The following is a 17,222-nucleotide window of genomic DNA, read 5'->3' on the forward strand; positions in this document are numbered from 1 at the left end:
GAGACTAAGTGACATTCCCAAGATCAAATAGGAACTCTATAGTGGAGCAGGGAACTAAACCAAGCTCTTTTCTTCTTAACAATAAGCATAATCATACATATATCCCATTTCAATCAGATTTCAAAGAACTTTATAAAGGAAGGGCATTACTTTGATTGCACAAATAGGAAACTGAGGCACAGAGCGGTGAAGTGACTTGCCAGGGTCACACAGTTAGTTATTGGCAGAGTAAAACTAGATCCAGGCCTCCTGACTCCCAGTCTGGTACCTTTATCCAGAACCCTAATGTTTGTAACATTAGACACTCTAGCTTAGAGAGAAATTTAGTGCTTCTGATGTCACAGTCTTCTGTCGGTGGAAGCAGCAGCATTTATGGCCTGGTGTGGCAATCCCCCACACCTGTGATGTGCTTCTGTGGGAGGACAAGAGAGACAGTATTACACTGATCCTGCCTCTTAAAGGAACAGCCCTGGAATCCCCACCTGGAAGTAACAGGTGATCTGCTCCTATACTGTGCTACTGAGGTAGGGCAAGAAGAAAGGCTTTGATGGTGCAAGATCAGGCCCATACCGTGTCCCCATATGGTTCTGGTCTCGGCCATGGCTTGCCTAGGCCGCAGAAAACCACACCTGGGGCGAACCTGATAGGTCTGAGAGCGAAGGAGGCTGTTCTAGTTGGGCACTGGCACCTTCCGGCTACCTTTGAGGGGAAATGATTTGCATAAGTGGGGCTAGCTTCGGGCACCGCACTTCAAGGCCGATCTGAACAAGTGCCCGGGAGCGCAGGGACTGGAAGCAGGACTCCTGCAGAGCGGGGGGAGGAACGGGCCGCTCAGCCTAGCGAAGGCCGAGGGGGGCATCTCCAGCTACACATCAGACTGGACACGCGCCTTGAGGGGGCCAGGGCGCCCGTTATTTGAAAACCAAACGCCTTTAACTCATCTCAAAAAAACAGCCCCCAGCGCCCATCAGGCGCAAAGAGGCGCGCTCCGCTGCGGGGCTGCCCGGGGGTCCCGCGGCTCCTCTTTTATACTCCCCCCGCCAGCGCCTGTCCGGGCTTCTGGGGCCATCCCTGCCTGCCTGCCTGCCTGCCTCCCGGGCGGAGCTGTCCCGCCCGCTCCGGCAGCTGCCTGGCACGGGCGGCTCTTCACACACACACGCCGCCTGCGCAGTGCCGGACGGGGGCGGCGGGAAAAGGGGAAACCCGCTGCCGGCTTCTCCCGCCGCCGAGCCCGGCCGGGCCCCTCCTTAGCCCGCCGCCGCCGTCACTCGTGCCGCATGTGAGCGCCGGGCCGGGGCTGCCCCTTGCTCCGCTTCCCGGACGGGCGCGTCCTGCCGCTCCTCCTCCGCTCCGGCCGCTGCCCTGGCTCGGGCTATCCCCGGCGCCGGCGAGGTCGGACGAGGCGCCCCCAGCCGGAGGACTCAGCAGCCGGGCCGGGCCCAGCGCCGGAGCGCTGCCTAGGCCGGTTAGTGGCGCGGCGCGGCGCGAATCGGAGCCCGCCAGCCGGGCGCTGCCCCGCTCGGCGCAGGGCGGGGCGGGGGAGCGGGAGCAACTCTCCGAAATGAGTTGGGGGTGCCCGGGGAGGGAGGGGGAGCGGGGCTGTTGGAGGGAGCCGGGAGCGGCCTGAGCCAAGCTGCTGGGGCGGGGAAGCTGAGGGAGTTGTTGGGAGAGAGCCTGGAGCGCAGAGGGGGAAGGAGGAGCAGCTGGGCGGCCTTCCCCAGCCTGCTGCCCTCTCCGGTAGTTCTGCCTCCTCTGCAGCTGTGAGTCTCCCCCTGCCAACCCGGCATCCCCTGCAGCCGAGCCGCCACCCATGCCGGCCCCAGTCGCCCCCCAGAAAAAGGTGCGAGCGAGCGAGCTCTGTGGCGCCTGTGCAGGGCGGATCGCATGTCTGAAAAATGCCACCTGCGGCCAGAGCTAGGTGCTGTAAACACCCCCGGGCTTGTGCGGAAGCCCGCTGTGCTGGAACCGGCATGGAATCTGGTGTATCTAGCTCAGAAGGATAAAGGGGCTGCCAGTCTTTGAACACATGGCTCCAGAGTGGCTTGGTGTTTCAGACCAGATGTTCAGACCCCCCCCCAGCTATCTCTGCTGATGCAGCTCAATTCATGGAGCCTAATAAAGAACTGAGTGCAGACTCAGGTGATTGTTCTGTAGTCCATTGATTATTTTTTATAATGGTGCATATTCCTAAACTACCAGCGCATAGTTTAAAGGCTGTGCTGTGCTGTGGACTCATGCCAGGTTGCATGTTTGTAGATTCTTTCAGTGCAACTTTTCTTCCTTCCCTGTCTCTCTGCCACTCACCTAGTAATAAGGTTGTTGACTGAATGGGACTGTCCCCCCTCCCCATTGTCTAGGCCCAAATCAGCAACAGACCATATATTCTTCTCTTCACAGTGGCTCTATATGGTTGACAAAGTTTCAGCCCACTGGGCTGCTGGAAGGCAGACACTTATTTCAAAAAGATGACAGTGGCTGGCTCTATGTAGTCATTTATTTTCATTCAAAGTGAAGGTAAAACACTACCATTCTCATTTGATAGCATTTTACACCCTTGTTTTACAGGAATAAGGTACTACACATGTTCAAGTTAGTGGAGAATCTGGCCCCCAAACTTACCTATCATTTTGGTTTTGGAACAAGAGCATTGGAAGGTTTCATTTTCTTTGATAATGGTTTCATTTTCTTTTCTTTCAAGGTGTGATGCCACCTAAAGGGCGTGGAAAAAGCAAGCTTCCTCTTCCCCTTCCAAAAGGAATGATCATGAAAGACACTGAAGGAAAATTGTGGAGGCTGGGCAATATAATTGGCCAGGGAGGATTTGGATTGATCTATTTAGGTAAAGCACAAGTATTAATTACAAGAGTATTTCTCTGAGTGTCTATACTGCTTTATCATTTAAAACAGAATGGGTAACAACTTTCTTTTTTAATCATTAAAGAAACTATGTGAGGTGCCGGGATGCGTTTCACTATCTTAACAGCAGTCAGCTGAATGCTCAGGTTATTGAGTTGTTTTGCTGACGTAACTGCATGATTCTTTCCTGGATTGTTCAGAGTACTGTTTGTATAAGCTGCCGAATGAAGCATTTACCTTTGGCACCTGTGGGTCAGTGCTTGGCTAAAAGATTGCTAAGGAGCACTTATTGTAAGTATTGTAGGATATAGTGATTCAGTATGTGGCCGTAACTCTTTTGGGTTAGTACTGAGCCAGTACTTCAAAGTGCTGTTGGGAGCATTGGCTGTTGAAGATGCTATCTTTCAGCTGAGATATAAAATCAAGATACAGAGTTTTTGGTCATTAAAGAACTAATGACACATTTTATAGCAATAGTAGTATTAACTTTGATGCTGTGTATGAATTAAAGCCACACTTTCTCCAGCTGCTTAAGCTGAAAATGGTATTCTTCACTTGTCCAAAATGGCACAGTATAGCTACATGCTCTTCAACTGATAGCCATCTCTGGATAGAAATACACTGCTTTTCAGTGGGGAAAAGTGATTCTCATATATAGTTTGTAAAGCACTTTGGGATCTTTTATATATAAATGTAAATTACTACTGCTGGTTTCTGTAAAAGAGAAAAATCTGTTTACAAGGCAGCATGATGGACTTTTCCTGTACCACACATATGCAGAATAAACATGGGAACTAGTCTACAGTGAAAATCTGTCAGGGACTACATTGAGCTTGTACTGAGAGCAGTGAAGAATTTGTCTTGAATAGCAACATCAGTACAACCCATCATCCCTAAAGGCAGACATACTCTTTTTAAGTTAGATAGTGGTATGTTAACTACTGTTCCCAGACTCAGGGTATTAATATTCAAAATCTACTGATCAAGCTACTTGAATTGAATGTGCATTGCACAGAAAAAGATCTGTTGTACCTTTGTTTTGTCATGGACAGTGTAATTGTACTTTTTTGGCATCATTCTTTGTGCAACTTCTTTATTTTCTCTTTTCCACTCTTTCTGTTTATGCGCTATGAAATTTAGCTCATACAGACTGCGTTGTTAGAAGACAATATGCTAATACGTTTGGAGGCAGCACAAGCTTTCCTTGTTGCATAGTTTCTAGACAACTGTAACTGTAACAAGTCAATTTTTCATTAGAGCAAGCACTACATAACAAATGTCTTATTTCTCTGTTCTTTTGTCTTTTTAACTGCAAGTTGTTCTGCATGGGTGGATTCCCTTTGTCCATGCAGAGCTACATTGGAAGCAGTGGGATTCCAGGCAGATACAGGAGTTTGCCCATGTGGAGCAAATTGCTGGACTAAGTCTTGGTGACTGTGGAACAAATATTTACTTTCTGTAGAAGGGCTTGTGGGTGTTTATTACATCCTATTCAGTCATAAATATAGGCATTTGTATGTGCCACCATTTTCTTGATGATAGATGCAATAGTGTCTCTATTGCATTTTTTCTGTTCCATCTGTCAGGCAATGTCCTTGTTCCAGATCTGTGCTCTGCTGCTCAGGAACAGCTAGGGCTGAGCTGAATTCCTCCCTCTTTTTTCCTGTGTTTGGTGTGGAAAAGCACGAAGAGTTGGATAATGACAGCACACAGTCATGAGAGCCTATGTTTTACTTCTTGGAGTCTGGTCCTACCTGAGGTCTCTAAATAAAATGGATGCCCTAAAACCCTACTATACAATCAGCAATGATGGTTGTAAATTAAGTATAGCAAAAATCACCAATCTTACCTGCACATTCTGACATCTACAACTTCAGTCACAAGTGAGGAAACTTTCAGAAGAAACTGAAAAGAAACTCTGAACATTAACTCTACCATTAATCAAGATGTCCTGCTTTCTGGAATGGAAAAGATGATGGCTTCCATTCCACTACATAGCTGCATAGAGGAGATAAAGGTGATTTCATTAGTAACCTAAATACCTCCGCTTCTGATCGTCCTCTATACAATCAGTTCTGTTCCACATGCCAATCATTTAAGCATACAGAGACAAACCGATATGTGCTTGACTCCTGTCCAAAAGATGCCCAGTGTAAACCACATTAAGACATATCCACCTTAATACTAATGTCCTTTGCTTCCCCAAATGTCTCATCAGTAAAAGAAGAAGCAGGCAAACTTTTCTTTAATCCTCCCGTGTCCAATAATATTCTCTGTTAAGATTAATCTTTCTTAATACACGGTTTTGGGAGATGCTTGATCAACATCTATTGCTCAAGGCCAAGAAAAGAAAAGGAAAAAGAAAAATCTAGTTGCCACATCTCTGTCTCATTCCATTCTATAGAATTCTATTCATAGCCGTCCTAGGGTGAGATTAATAGGCAAGGCCCCTCAGAAATGTGCAGTCACAGAAGAGGTGAAGGACAGAGCAGTTCTGATATTTACATTTTTCTTGAGATGTACATGATACCTTTTATGACCGTCTCTTAAACATCAGTCAGTTGCCTTGGAGAGATCCTATGTCTAGAGCATATATAGAAAGCTTTAACATAAGAAAATATATCCCAACATGAGCAATGTAATGAAGTCAAGATGCCTCCTGAGATTGCTATTCAAGGATTATTTGTTGGGAGGGGGAAAAAGAAAGTAATGGAAAGAGGGAAATAGAAACTTAAAAAGGTTCCCACAGAGAAGTGAGAATGAATCATGGGACTCGGATGTAGTAGTGAGGAGAACTGAAGTGAGAATGTGGTTTCATTTATTGTATAACACTTTTCTCCAGTGGAACCCAGATTGTAGATTGTTCTCGTAGGGTACATGCTTAGAACATCTGGTGCAATAATGAACAAGGAATAATTCAGTGGAAGTAATTCTCAATCTAAAGAAAAAAACATTGTCTCCCAAATCTAGTAGGGTATTTCCTAATGCAAGAAAATTGTACAAGACCTTGTATATTGCATGGAGACCGGTACATGTTTCATGTAGATTTTACTGATTTTCTTTCTGACCACACAGACCACAGATGACTTCAACTATTGTGGTGTATTGCTGTTTGAATCCCACCATGCTGAGGCAGAGAGCATCAGAGGAGTAGTATAGAATGATTTTGCAATTTAGGGCCAATCTAGATATATTTTGGTTTTGTGTTCCTAATGATTAGAACACAGAATAGCAGGAAAAAATACAGCTGTTTGTTGCAAAAGTGGTTGGTGTTTGCTCCATGATCTCTATTTTCTCTCAGAAGGGAGACTCAGAACTGGCTGCACGACTAAGGTGGAGGCTTGGTTCCCCTTCTAACACAGAAATTAGAAAGAAGAACATAGCAAATTGAGTCAGCAGTGCATAACACAGCTGAAATAGGAAATGGATCAGATTTATCAGCAAAGATTGACTCTGTGGAAAGAAAGGGTGCAAAACAAAGAAGCTTATTTCTCACATTCCTTGTGACAGCCATTCCAGCTGAAATAACACCAGTCAACAGCTCATTTTGAGCCTGATTCTGCAAAGATCTGAGCACCCTTAATTCCCATTGTCTTCAGGTACTTCATTGTCTTTAGTGCTGGGGGTTAAGAGTTCTGAGCACTTCACATGGTCAGTTCCTTAGAAAGACATGTTAGTGAATAAGAACTAGGTCTCATTTAGGTAATCCTGTGGCTGAGATGTCTTTTTTCACCTCCTTCTTGGGGGGAAGAGTAGAGTTCTGTTCATGTATTTGTTGCTCCATGTTGTGGAGTGACTACTAAACTTGAAATGAGGAGCTAAAACAGGGGAAATCCTAGAGAACTGAACAAAATGGGGGACACAGTGGGATATGCTAGGCTTGAATGTCTGCAAAATGTGAACAGCACAGCTGTTTTATAAAAATGAAGGTTAACTTTGCTGGTTGTATCTTTTAATAAGTAGTTTTACAGCAGTGGCATAAAGTTTTTGATGTGCGTTGTTATAGCTTAATTCCCCATTAAGTGTACTCCGTACTCCATTAAGCTGTAACAATGTACTTGAAAAATTTTATACGACTTTTGCAACTGATATTTACCAAAGATGCATTTCCGGGAAAGCTTTCTTCACTAAATCAAAGCTGCAGAAAGCTATTTGCTGACTCTTGAGCCCTTGGATTCAGTGGTGCACTTGGATTCAGCCTTTTCAGGAATATAGCACCTAAGCTTTTTCTATACAGAAAAGTGCCTCTGTCTGCCCCTCATGCTTTCCCTTTTAAATAGTTGTGCCTTCACTTTCGAGTATCCTCTTTGCTCTGCACCATCTCTTCCATTCCTTCCTTGTCTCTCTTATCCTTATTTTTCACATCGGTCTCTCTAGAGCACCTGTGACAGCAGAAGGCAAGTAGTATAATTTCTCCCTATGCTCCTGAAGCACCGGGCTTCCCTGTATTGCCAGAAGCGATTTGAAACTGACTAGAAGTGCTCTTTCTGAAAACAGTTTCAAGCTACTGCTTATGCCACCGGGAGAGTGCTATGGTTCACGAGCCTGTCCTACCTATGCTGGTCCATGTTAGAGCTTTCCTTTTGTTTCCTGCTGTGACAGAGGGGGGATTTTCTTAGTGGGTTTCCTAGTGTCTCAGTAGTTGGCATGAGTATTGTGTGTGTCTCAGTTTCCCTTATGTGTGGCATGTTTTAATGAGGTGGAGAGAGAGGGTGTTTTCTTGTTGCAGAAGACCAAGTGTGACCTTGCCTAGCAGCCAGGACCCCGGACGATGGCCTAGAGATTCAGCCTAGCAACCTGACCAGCTGGTTTCAGTGAGTGGGAGAACAAAGGACAGAAAGAGTGGGCCCGGGTGACCTCTTTGTCTGGGACCGAAGACAAAGGCGGAGCTGTTGGGGAAGGTGATATAAGAGGATGGACTGGTAGGAGAGGGCTTCTGGACAGTGAACAGAGAGAAGCCTGAGCCACCTACATGCGGAAAAGACCCAGATGGATGACGATTAAAATTTCTAGGCCTGAGGACCCTGGGAAGTTCCTGTGCTGTGTTCAGATGTTCAGTAAGCACTCCTGTTTTTTACGCTGGTTGAGAGGCACTGCAGTCTCGATATCAGGGTTGCATTGTACTCTCTGCGTGTGGAGGTCCTGGGGGTCCAGAGCGAGTGGACTCCCTGAGGGGACCTATGAAGAAAGACAAGCATGCAGAAAGCTCAGGGGAACGGTGCCAGGAGGTGGCGGGGCCAAAAGACCTAACCCCCCAGTCAGAGTGCAACCTTCAAGGAAAGCTGTCACGCTGAAGGGGGTTACTCCCAGGGACCATACAGAGCTGAGGAGCATGGGGCTTGTAAATCTGTGACAGCTTGGTAGCAGAAGATGTTTAGATAATGCACCCTGCAGACAGTAGTGGCTGCCAGCGATAAAACAAGGGGAGGTGAAGGGACCGCGAGGAAATGGCTTATAACCGTCTCACTAAGAAGGACATTGTACGTCTGTGCAGGGAGAGAGGGTTAAGCATAGGGAAGCTCACCAAGGAGCAGCTGATTGCTTGGCTGGTAGAAAATAACCAGTCCAAGGAGCAAGTTTCAGGTCCCAGGAGGGCTTCCAGGACATCCGGAGAGCCTGAGATTAGCAGGGGGGCAGTCCGTGTAGCAGCTGCGGGTCCACCAGACTCAATCCCCCAGTGAGCAGGGGGCTTCCCAATCAGATTTGCCCCCAGAAGATTTGAGGAGACTGGAACTGAGAGTGAAGCAGCTGGAAGTGGAGAAGCAGAGGCTAGCAGACTGTGCAGAGCAGTGAAAACACGACCTGGAGTTGGAGGAGAGATGGGCCAAGAGGACTGTGGCCAGGGGATAATCATAGAGTTGGAAGGGACCTCAGGAGGTCATCTAGTCCAACCCCTTGCTCAAAGCAGAACTAACCTCAGCTAAATAATCCCCGTGAGGGTTTTGTCAAGCTGCAGCTTAAAAACCTCTAAAGATGGAGATTCCACCACCTCCCTAGGTAACCCATTTCAGTGCTTCACCACCCTCCTAGTGAAAACTTTTTCCTAATGTCCAACCTAGACCTCCCCCACTGCAACTTGAGACCGTTGCTCCTTGTTCTGTCATCTGCCACCACTGAGAACAGCCTAGCTCCATCCTCCCTGGAACCCCCTTTCAGGTGGTTAAAGGCTGTTATCAAATCCCCCCTCATTCTTCTCTTCTGCAGACTAAACAAACCTAGTTCTCTCAGCCTCTCCTCATAAGTCTTTTGCTCCAGCCCCCTAATAATTTTGTTGCCCTCCGCTGGACTCTCTCCAACTTGTCCATGTCCTTTTTGTAATGGGGGGCCCAAAACTGTACACAGTACTCCAAATGCGGCCTCACCAATGCCGAATAGAGGGGAATAATCACTTTCCGCAATCTGCTGGCAATGCTCCTACTAATGCAACCCAATATGCTATTAGCCTTCTTGGCAACCAGGGCACACTGCTGACTCATATCCAGCTTCTTATCCACTGTTACCCCCAAGTCCTTTTCTGCAGAACTGCTGCCTAGCTCATCGGTCCCCAGTCTAGCTGTGCATGAGATTCTTCTGTCCTAAGTGCAGGACTCTGCACTTGTCCTTGTTGAACTTCATCAGATTTCTTTTGGCCCAATCCTCCAGTTTGTTTAGGTCCTTCTGTATCCTATCCCTACCTTCCAGGGTATCTACCACTCCCCCTACTTAGTGTCATCTGCAAACTTGCTGAGGGTGCAATCTACCCCGTCCTCCAGATCATTAATAAAGATGTTGAACAAAACCAGCCCCAGGACCGACCCCTGGGGCATTCCGCTTGTGACCGGCTGCCAGCTAGACACAGAGCTATTGATCACTACTCGTTGAGCCCTATGCTCTAGCCGGTTCTCTGTCCATTTTATAGTCCATTCATCCAACCCGTACTTCTTTAACTTGCTGATAAGAATACTGTGAGAGCCCGTATCAAAAGCTTTGCTAAAGTCAAGGTATATCACGTCCACCTCTTTCCCCACATCCACAGAGCCAGTCACCTCTTCATAGAAAGCAATCAGGTTGGTCAGGCATGACTTTCCCTTGGTGAATCCATGTTGACTGTTCCTGATCACCTTCCTCTCTTCCAAGTGCCTTAAAATGGATTCCTTGAGGACCTGCTCCATGATTTTTCCAGGGATTGAGGTGAGGCTGACCGGTCTGTAGTTCCCTGGATCCTCTTTCCTCCCTTTCTTGAAGATGGGCACTATATTTGCTTTTTTCCAGTCATCAGGGACCTCCCCCAATTGCTATGAGCTTTCAAAGATAATAGCCAATGGCTCTGAAATCACATCAGCCAACTCCCTCAGCACCCTCGGGTGCATTGCATCTGGCCCCATGGACTTGTGTATGTCCAATCTTTCTAAATAGTCTTGGACCTGTTCCTTTAGCACTGCGGGATGTTCACCTCCTTCCCATTCTGTGCTGCCCACTGCAGTAGTCTGGGAGCTGACCTTGTCTGTGAAGACAGAGGTAAAAAAGGCATTGAGTACCTCGGCTTTCTCCACATCCTCTGTCACTAGGTTGCCTCCCCCATTCTGTTCATGTTCCCCTTCATGTCCCTTGCTAGCTGCAACTCCAATTGTGCTTTGGCCTTCCTGATTTCATTCCTGCATGTTCGAGCAGTATTTTTATAATCCTCCCGAGTCATCTGACCAAGCTTCCACTTCTTGTAAGCTTCTTTTTTGTGTTTAAGTTCACCAAAGACTTCTTTGTTAAGCCAAGCTGGGCGCCTACCATATTTGCTATTCTTTCTGCACATCGGGATGGTTTGTTTTTTGCGCCCTCAATAAGGTTTCTTTAAAATACAGCCAGCTCTCTTGGATTCCTTTTCCCCTCATATTAGCCTCCCAGGGGCTCCTGCCCATCAGCTCCCTGAGGGAGTCAAAGTCTGCTTTTCTGAAGTCCATGGTCTGTATCCTGCTTTTCTCCTTTCTTCCTTTTGTCAGGATCCTGAACTCGACCATCTCATGGTCACTGCTGCCTAGGTTGCCACCCACTTCTACTTCCCCTACCAAATCTTCCCTGTTTGTGAGCAGCAGGTCAAGAGAAGCACGTCCCCTAGTTGGTTGCTTCAGCACTTGCACCAGGAAGTTGTCTGCAACACTATCCAAAAACTTCCTGGATTGTTTGTGCTCTGCTGTATTGCTCTTCCAGCGGATGTCAGGAATGCAGTTGTTCCAGAAACCAGAGTGTGAATCAAGTTAAAGTATTAAAGCCTGAACTCCCATCCAAGAATGCTGAAACAGCAGACTGTATAACTTTTGTGTCTCAGGTTAAAGGATATGTCATACCTACTCCAGCTCAGAGCTAAATTAATTTTGAAAGTCAAACAGTGTCTTCCCTAGCTGTGGAACACAACATTTTGGCTCTGGTGAATTAGAATTAAAGTTTTATGAAAAGATGACAGAAATTATAATGAAATTTCCACCAGAACTGCGCTGTACTAGAAGCATTTGCAGATGCCCCGCAAAATAGTTTTGCAATGGAATTCAGTTTTCTGGTGAATAGCTTACCAGGTGCTATAGAAGCCAAATCCATAAGGTTCTGCTGTAGAGACCCGTGTATAAAATATCTGCTTAATAGAACCCTAAATTCACAAAAGAAGCTGGAAGAAGACTCGAGAGACCATTTGTAAAGGCTGCTCAGAAATTAGTCTAGCCAGGAAATGGTAGTACATCACTCGTGTAAAATGATCACTGTGAACAGAGAAGTCCTTCTTCAGGAAACTTAGAATGTAAATACGCCATTTTAAGGAATGAAATTATCAATTCCATGAGAGACTGAAATAAAACAAAAGGGGAAAAATACAAAATACATATTAAATTTAGATGTTTCAGCATGGCATTTACTTCAATGCACTCTGTTCTTCGAGTAAGTAATGCCACAATAATTTAACAACTGTAGATGGTAAATATTTACCCTTGTAATGATTGTACTGTTTGTTTTTATTTATTATCAAACCAGTGTTCTGAAAATTATTCTTTAGGATGTTTACATAAATCAGAACTTCTTTTACATGAAACACAGTGGGTGAAATCCTGGCCCTACTGAATTAAATGGCTAAACTCTCATTTACTTCAGTGGGGCCAGGATTTCATGCAGTCTTTTCATTACTTTTACATAAACTAATTTTCAGTTCTTAGTCCGAGCTTTTGAGTAGAGTGTTAATTTTTGAATCATGGGGTTTGGTTTTATTCCTGCATAAACAGAGTTGAGAGGACAATATCACTACACATTTTCATATCCTCTGAAAAACTAGGCAAAAGATAATAATAAAAAAAAGGTTCTTGAAATCGTTTTATTCATGTTTCCAAAATGAGCTTGTATCTCCCAAATATCCAGCAGCAGCAATGAGACCAGCTGTGGACAGGAAGAGGGATATTTTTTCTAACTGCCAAATACACTCCTTTTCTTTTCCTCTGTGTAAACTTTGTCTACAAACTGATTTTATGAGAACCATTGTGAATACTTCACAATATTCCAAACATGACTGCCACAAATTAAACTGCTAAAACTAAAACTGGCACATTTGAACTGGCAAATAAAACTGGGATGTTTCTTTGTCACGCTGAATGCAGTTGTCATGCAGTCCTTGGGAATCACAATTATTCTAGAAACTCTATTGTTACCTTGTCATATTAAAACACAGAAAGACATTAATTAAAGGTTGTGGTGCAAGCCAACAAAAGCCATAAAATTCATAGTTAAGGCTGCTGTTGAGACCTTAGCCCAGCTTGCTATGGCTGGGCAATGCTAGGAAATTCTGGACATGACTTAATTTGATTTAACTTATTTTTTGCATTGCCTAGGCACAGCAATTGGAAATTATGGTAAAGAATGTAAACCTTATTTCAACTTGTTTTTTTGATGTAGTTCTTCAGTTACTTTTCTCTGGTACAGTAGTTGTAACTCATGACAATATTTCCACTAACACTGCAAGGAAAAGTTCTAGAGATGCAAGGATATATTTAAAAAATAATTCTTGGGATTCAATGCATCCCTCTTTTTTGAAGCTAGTATAGGGAAAATGTGTGTGCATGCTGCCACAGCCAGAATCTGGAGAATTACACTTTTGCCATATTTGAGGGTATGTTTACTAACATGGTCTAACCGCCCCTGGTACTCTGCATGTACCTATATGCCATCAGAGTGCTCCTGCTTTCCGGCACTGCTCTCCTACAGCAGTGAGTCTCAACCTTTCCAGACTACTGTACCCCTTTCAGGAGTTTGATTTGTCTTGCTACCCCCAAGTTTCATTTCACTTAAAAACTACTTGCTTATAAAATCAGACAAAAATACAAAAGTGTCACAGCACACTATTACCGAAAAATTTCTTACTTTCTCATTTTTACTATATAATTATTAAATAAATCAACTGGAATATAAATATTGTACTTTCATTTCAGTATATATCTAGAGCAGTATAAACAAGTCATTGTCTATATGAAATTTTAGTTTGTACTGACTTCGCTAGTGCTGTTTATGTAGCCTGTTGTAAAACTAGGCAAATACCTACACGTATCCCTGGTTGAGAACCACTGTCCTACAGGGTCTCAGCTTATTGTCCTGTAGTCTAGCACTTAGCTGATTGTAATATTATAAATAGCCAATTACTACCACATAGAATGAGCCTAGCACATGGCTAATTACGAGTATACAGTAATTAACTATGAGCTAAACTCGCAGGAGAGTATGTGGTGATGGTCTGTGAGGTATGTAATCAGGCTGTTTGTTAAACCTTTGGAGCCTTTCCAGTCTGTTAAGTAACTATACATAATAATGAGTCCTATTTAAAAAAAAATGCATATGTATATTATAGACAAAAATAGTCCACCTTACTTGTGAACCATAGTGGATAAATATAGTATCCAACTGCCATCCAACATAAAGAGAAAAGGTGGCTGAGATAATATCTTTTATTGGTCCAACTACTGTTGGTGAAAGAGACAAGCTTTCGAGCTTATACGCAAGTCCTGAAGAGAGTTCCATGTAAGCTTAAAAGCTTTTCTCTCCCCCCAACATAAGTTGGTCCAATAAAAGATATTACCTCACTCATCTTGTCTCACCAGTATCCTGGGATCAACATGGCTACAATATTGTATGTTCAATAGATGTGGTCAATAAAAAGCAATACAGTGATATGTTTGTCACAATGCAAACAACATGAGCAACTTTGGATATGTCAGTATTTACAAATAGTTGCTTTAAACATTCCTCCTGGTGTTAGCTGTATAGGATATTGCAGTGGACATTATAATACACTTTGCCATGTGTATAATATATATGTTTTTTAATTTAGCTTCTCTTTCCCTCATAGACTTTTTAGGCCAGAAGGGGCCATCATGATCATCTAGTCTGGCCTCCTGCACATTGCAGGCCACGGAACCTCACCCCCCTACTCCTGTAATAAGCCGATAACTTCTGACTGAGTTACTGAAGTCCTCAAATCTTGATTTAAAGACTTCAAGTTTGAGTATCCACCATTTACCCTATTTCAGATCAGCAAGTGATCTTGCCCCATGCTGCAGAGGAAAGTGAAAAATCCCAGGGTCTCTGCCATTTTGACCTGGGGGAAAATTCCTTCCTGACCCAAAGTATGGTGATTAGTTAGACCCTGAGCATAAGAATGGCCATACTGGGTCAGACCAATGGTCCATCTAGCCCAGTATCCTGTCTTCTGGTAGTGGTTGGTGGCAGATGCTTTAAAGGGAGTGAACATCAGATGGCAATTTATTGACTGATCATCCAATCCCTGCTTCTTGCAGTCAGAGGTTTAGAGACACCCAGAGCATGGGGTTGCATATCTGACCATCTTGGCTAATAGCCATCAGTGTGGCCATTATTAGCCAATAGCTACTAATCCATCAGTGTGGGTAGGTCTTCCACCAGACACACACCTGGGAAAGAATTCTTTGCAGTAACTGAGAACCCTCCACCTGTGGTTCCCCATCTCTGGCCATTGGAGATATTTGCTAATAGCAGTTGCAGATGCGCCATATGCCATTGTAGGCAATCAAGCTCAATCTTAAAACAAGTTAGGTTTTTGGCCATCTCCTGATGTGGCCCCATATGATTTAGTGATATCTAAGAGAACAGAGTTCTCTCAGGGTCAGAAAAAAAATAGAATCCTATTGTGCAAAGGAATTGTTTTGTAGCCTATAATTAGCAACTGTTCAGTTACTGTTTTGAATTTTCTTGCACTAAGAGGCACAATCCCAGGTTTCCTCTGAGGATGGGTTGAATCAGACCAGTGCCTATATAAATAATTCCAGGGTGGGAATCAAGGCTGAAGGGCCAGAATAAATTGTAATAGGAAAAACAGACAGTCTCACCTAGGAGTATGACAAAGGGCATAGCTCTAGTAGAGTCTATGTTATCACGACAAAAGATTAACAGGAAGCATACATGGAGACCCAACTGAATTGAATGGTGTAGGAAATAGAAAATGAATTAGTCTATTTTAATTTAACATCGTTTCACCAAAGTTTGGTGTGTGTGTGGTGGAGGTGCTTTAGTGGCTCTGTAGTCAAGATTGTGTTGAAACATTCTGAAAATAGGATTAAAATTGCCCATATACATATTGGTATTATTAAACAGGTTGAGGTTTTTTTTTTAAATTTGGACAACGCTTCAAAATTTAAAAGGGAAAACACTTTCTTTTTAACACTTTTGGGAAATGGTCTCCTCCCCTCCCCCCTTTTTGTTTTGACCAAGACTACATGTTCTACATCATGCTATATGTTTTGTACTTTAGTTGCAATTATATAAATTGTTGGGGGAAGTTTCATCACCATCTCTCTGATTTTACAGCTTCCTCTCATGGTGATATTCCTGTAGAAGATGATGCTGTGCATGTAATTAAAGTGGTAATGTGCATATCTCACTTCTAAATTATTTAAAGTAATAACATTTTCTCTTGCATTTTTTGTTTATTCTTATTTTGAGCATTGAGTTGCATTGCATGTTCTTGTGTGTGCCATTCTTCCATCATATCATAATTTGTCTGCTGGGGGAATGTTTCATGATTCCTTAATGCTTGCTGTTTCTTTGCTGCCATTACTAACCATGGATATCACAATGAGGGGGGGAAATCACTGGACTGCATATTTAGGAATATTCAGTGATTGAAATTCAAATACATTAATTTAGTTTCCTAAGTAGTTCTTCTGTTAGTCTGTATTACATGTTTTCTTTTGGGCATTTGAAATGAACAGCTTGTTTTGCCAACAGAAGTTACTGGTTTTTAAAACAATACACTGGCTACATTTTAAGTAAAATAATTTTTTCAAATGTCATAGTGTATTTTTTTTTTAAAGTGTATTTTAATCCACTAGGAACGTCCAATCCTTTATTTAGGAACTCTTTTCTTTTAACTCCCTTTATCACACCAAATGTATTTGTTTCTCTATAGGAATATCTTGAAAATGGACCCTTGTTTTCTGAATTGAAATTTTACCAGAGAGCTGCAAAACAAGAGCATAGTAAGTAATATCATCCAAAAAACAAAAATTAAAAAGGTAACTAGAGCAATTGATTTCTTGAAGCTCTTACATCAAGAATGCTTCAGACACACCGACTGAATCTGGTGATGTGCACATACATCCGAGGGAGAACTAACCTTTCTCAGTAGTCCATATTTAGGGATATAGACAGAAGTGTTTCAAGGACTACTTAGTAAGGCTAGTACTGCCAATAACTACTAACAGGAACAAAGTTACTCACATGCTTAAGTATTTGCAAGATTTAGTAGTAATTTAGGCACTGAACCTGCAAACACTTAAGTACATGGTAAGCAAGCACTTTACTCATAGGAGCAGTCCCAATGACTTCAAGTGAGTAAAATTGCACATGTACTTAAGTACTCTGCTAGATTGAGACCTAACTGAATATCCTGTTGATCCACTGTTTATTCAAGAAGATAAATTCAAAAAGTAAAGCTTTTAAAGGAGTTAATTTTTCTCAGCTACTGATTGGATTCCTGTTGTATTATTATGGGTCAGTGAAGCATATATTAAAGGAACACAGAGTTTTACTTTTGTTTGGCAGAAAAGCTACACACTGAACTTTTTAATTGATTAAAACTAGTCACCTGTGTGTGTTTTCATTTTAACAACAAAGTTTCTAATAATGGTTAATTTACTAGGGTTAAACTGTAGATTCTCAGATGGCCTTAAATTCTGTTATATCTATTATTATTTTGACAGTCAAAAAGTGGATGAAGCTCAAACAACTAGAATTTTTAGGAATTCCAGTGTTCTGGGGATCAGGCTTGGCTGAATACAATGGAAAAAGGTAATAAGGTGGATTGGAGTCAGCACGGTTGGGCTCATAGTTGCCTG

General features: G+C 43.3%; 1 protein-coding gene across 3 annotated transcripts in view; it reads left to right on the plus strand.

The window, feature by feature from the left end:
• Positions 1-1,075: 1,075 nt before the first annotated feature.
• VRK2 (VRK serine/threonine kinase 2) overlaps positions 1,076-17,222 on the plus strand; it is a 65,673-nt gene continuing 49,526 nt past the window's right edge. The window contains exons 1-5 of one of the 3 annotated variants that reach the window (XM_067565186.1): positions 1,076-1,465; positions 2,699-2,839; positions 15,694-15,749; positions 16,295-16,364; positions 17,088-17,175. In XM_067565186.1, the coding sequence (XP_067421287.1) occupies positions 2,704-2,839; positions 15,694-15,749; positions 16,295-16,364; positions 17,088-17,175 (350 nt within the window). In that variant the 5' untranslated portion in view covers positions 1,076-1,465; positions 2,699-2,703. Of the gene's footprint in view, positions 1,466-2,698; positions 2,840-7,329; positions 7,914-15,693; positions 15,750-16,294; positions 16,365-17,087; positions 17,176-17,222 lie in introns of those variants that run through there. The other 2 variants (XM_067565184.1, XM_067565185.1) reach the window with 2 other exon arrangements.

Source organism: Emydura macquarii, unplaced genomic scaffold, assembly GCF_026122565.2.
Source record: "Emydura macquarii macquarii isolate MOO-44397 ecotype Brisbane River unplaced genomic scaffold, CSIRO-AGI_Emac_v2 contig_2676, whole genome shotgun sequence".
In the NCBI taxonomy this organism is placed as follows: domain Eukaryota; kingdom Metazoa; phylum Chordata; order Testudines; family Chelidae; genus Emydura; species Emydura macquarii.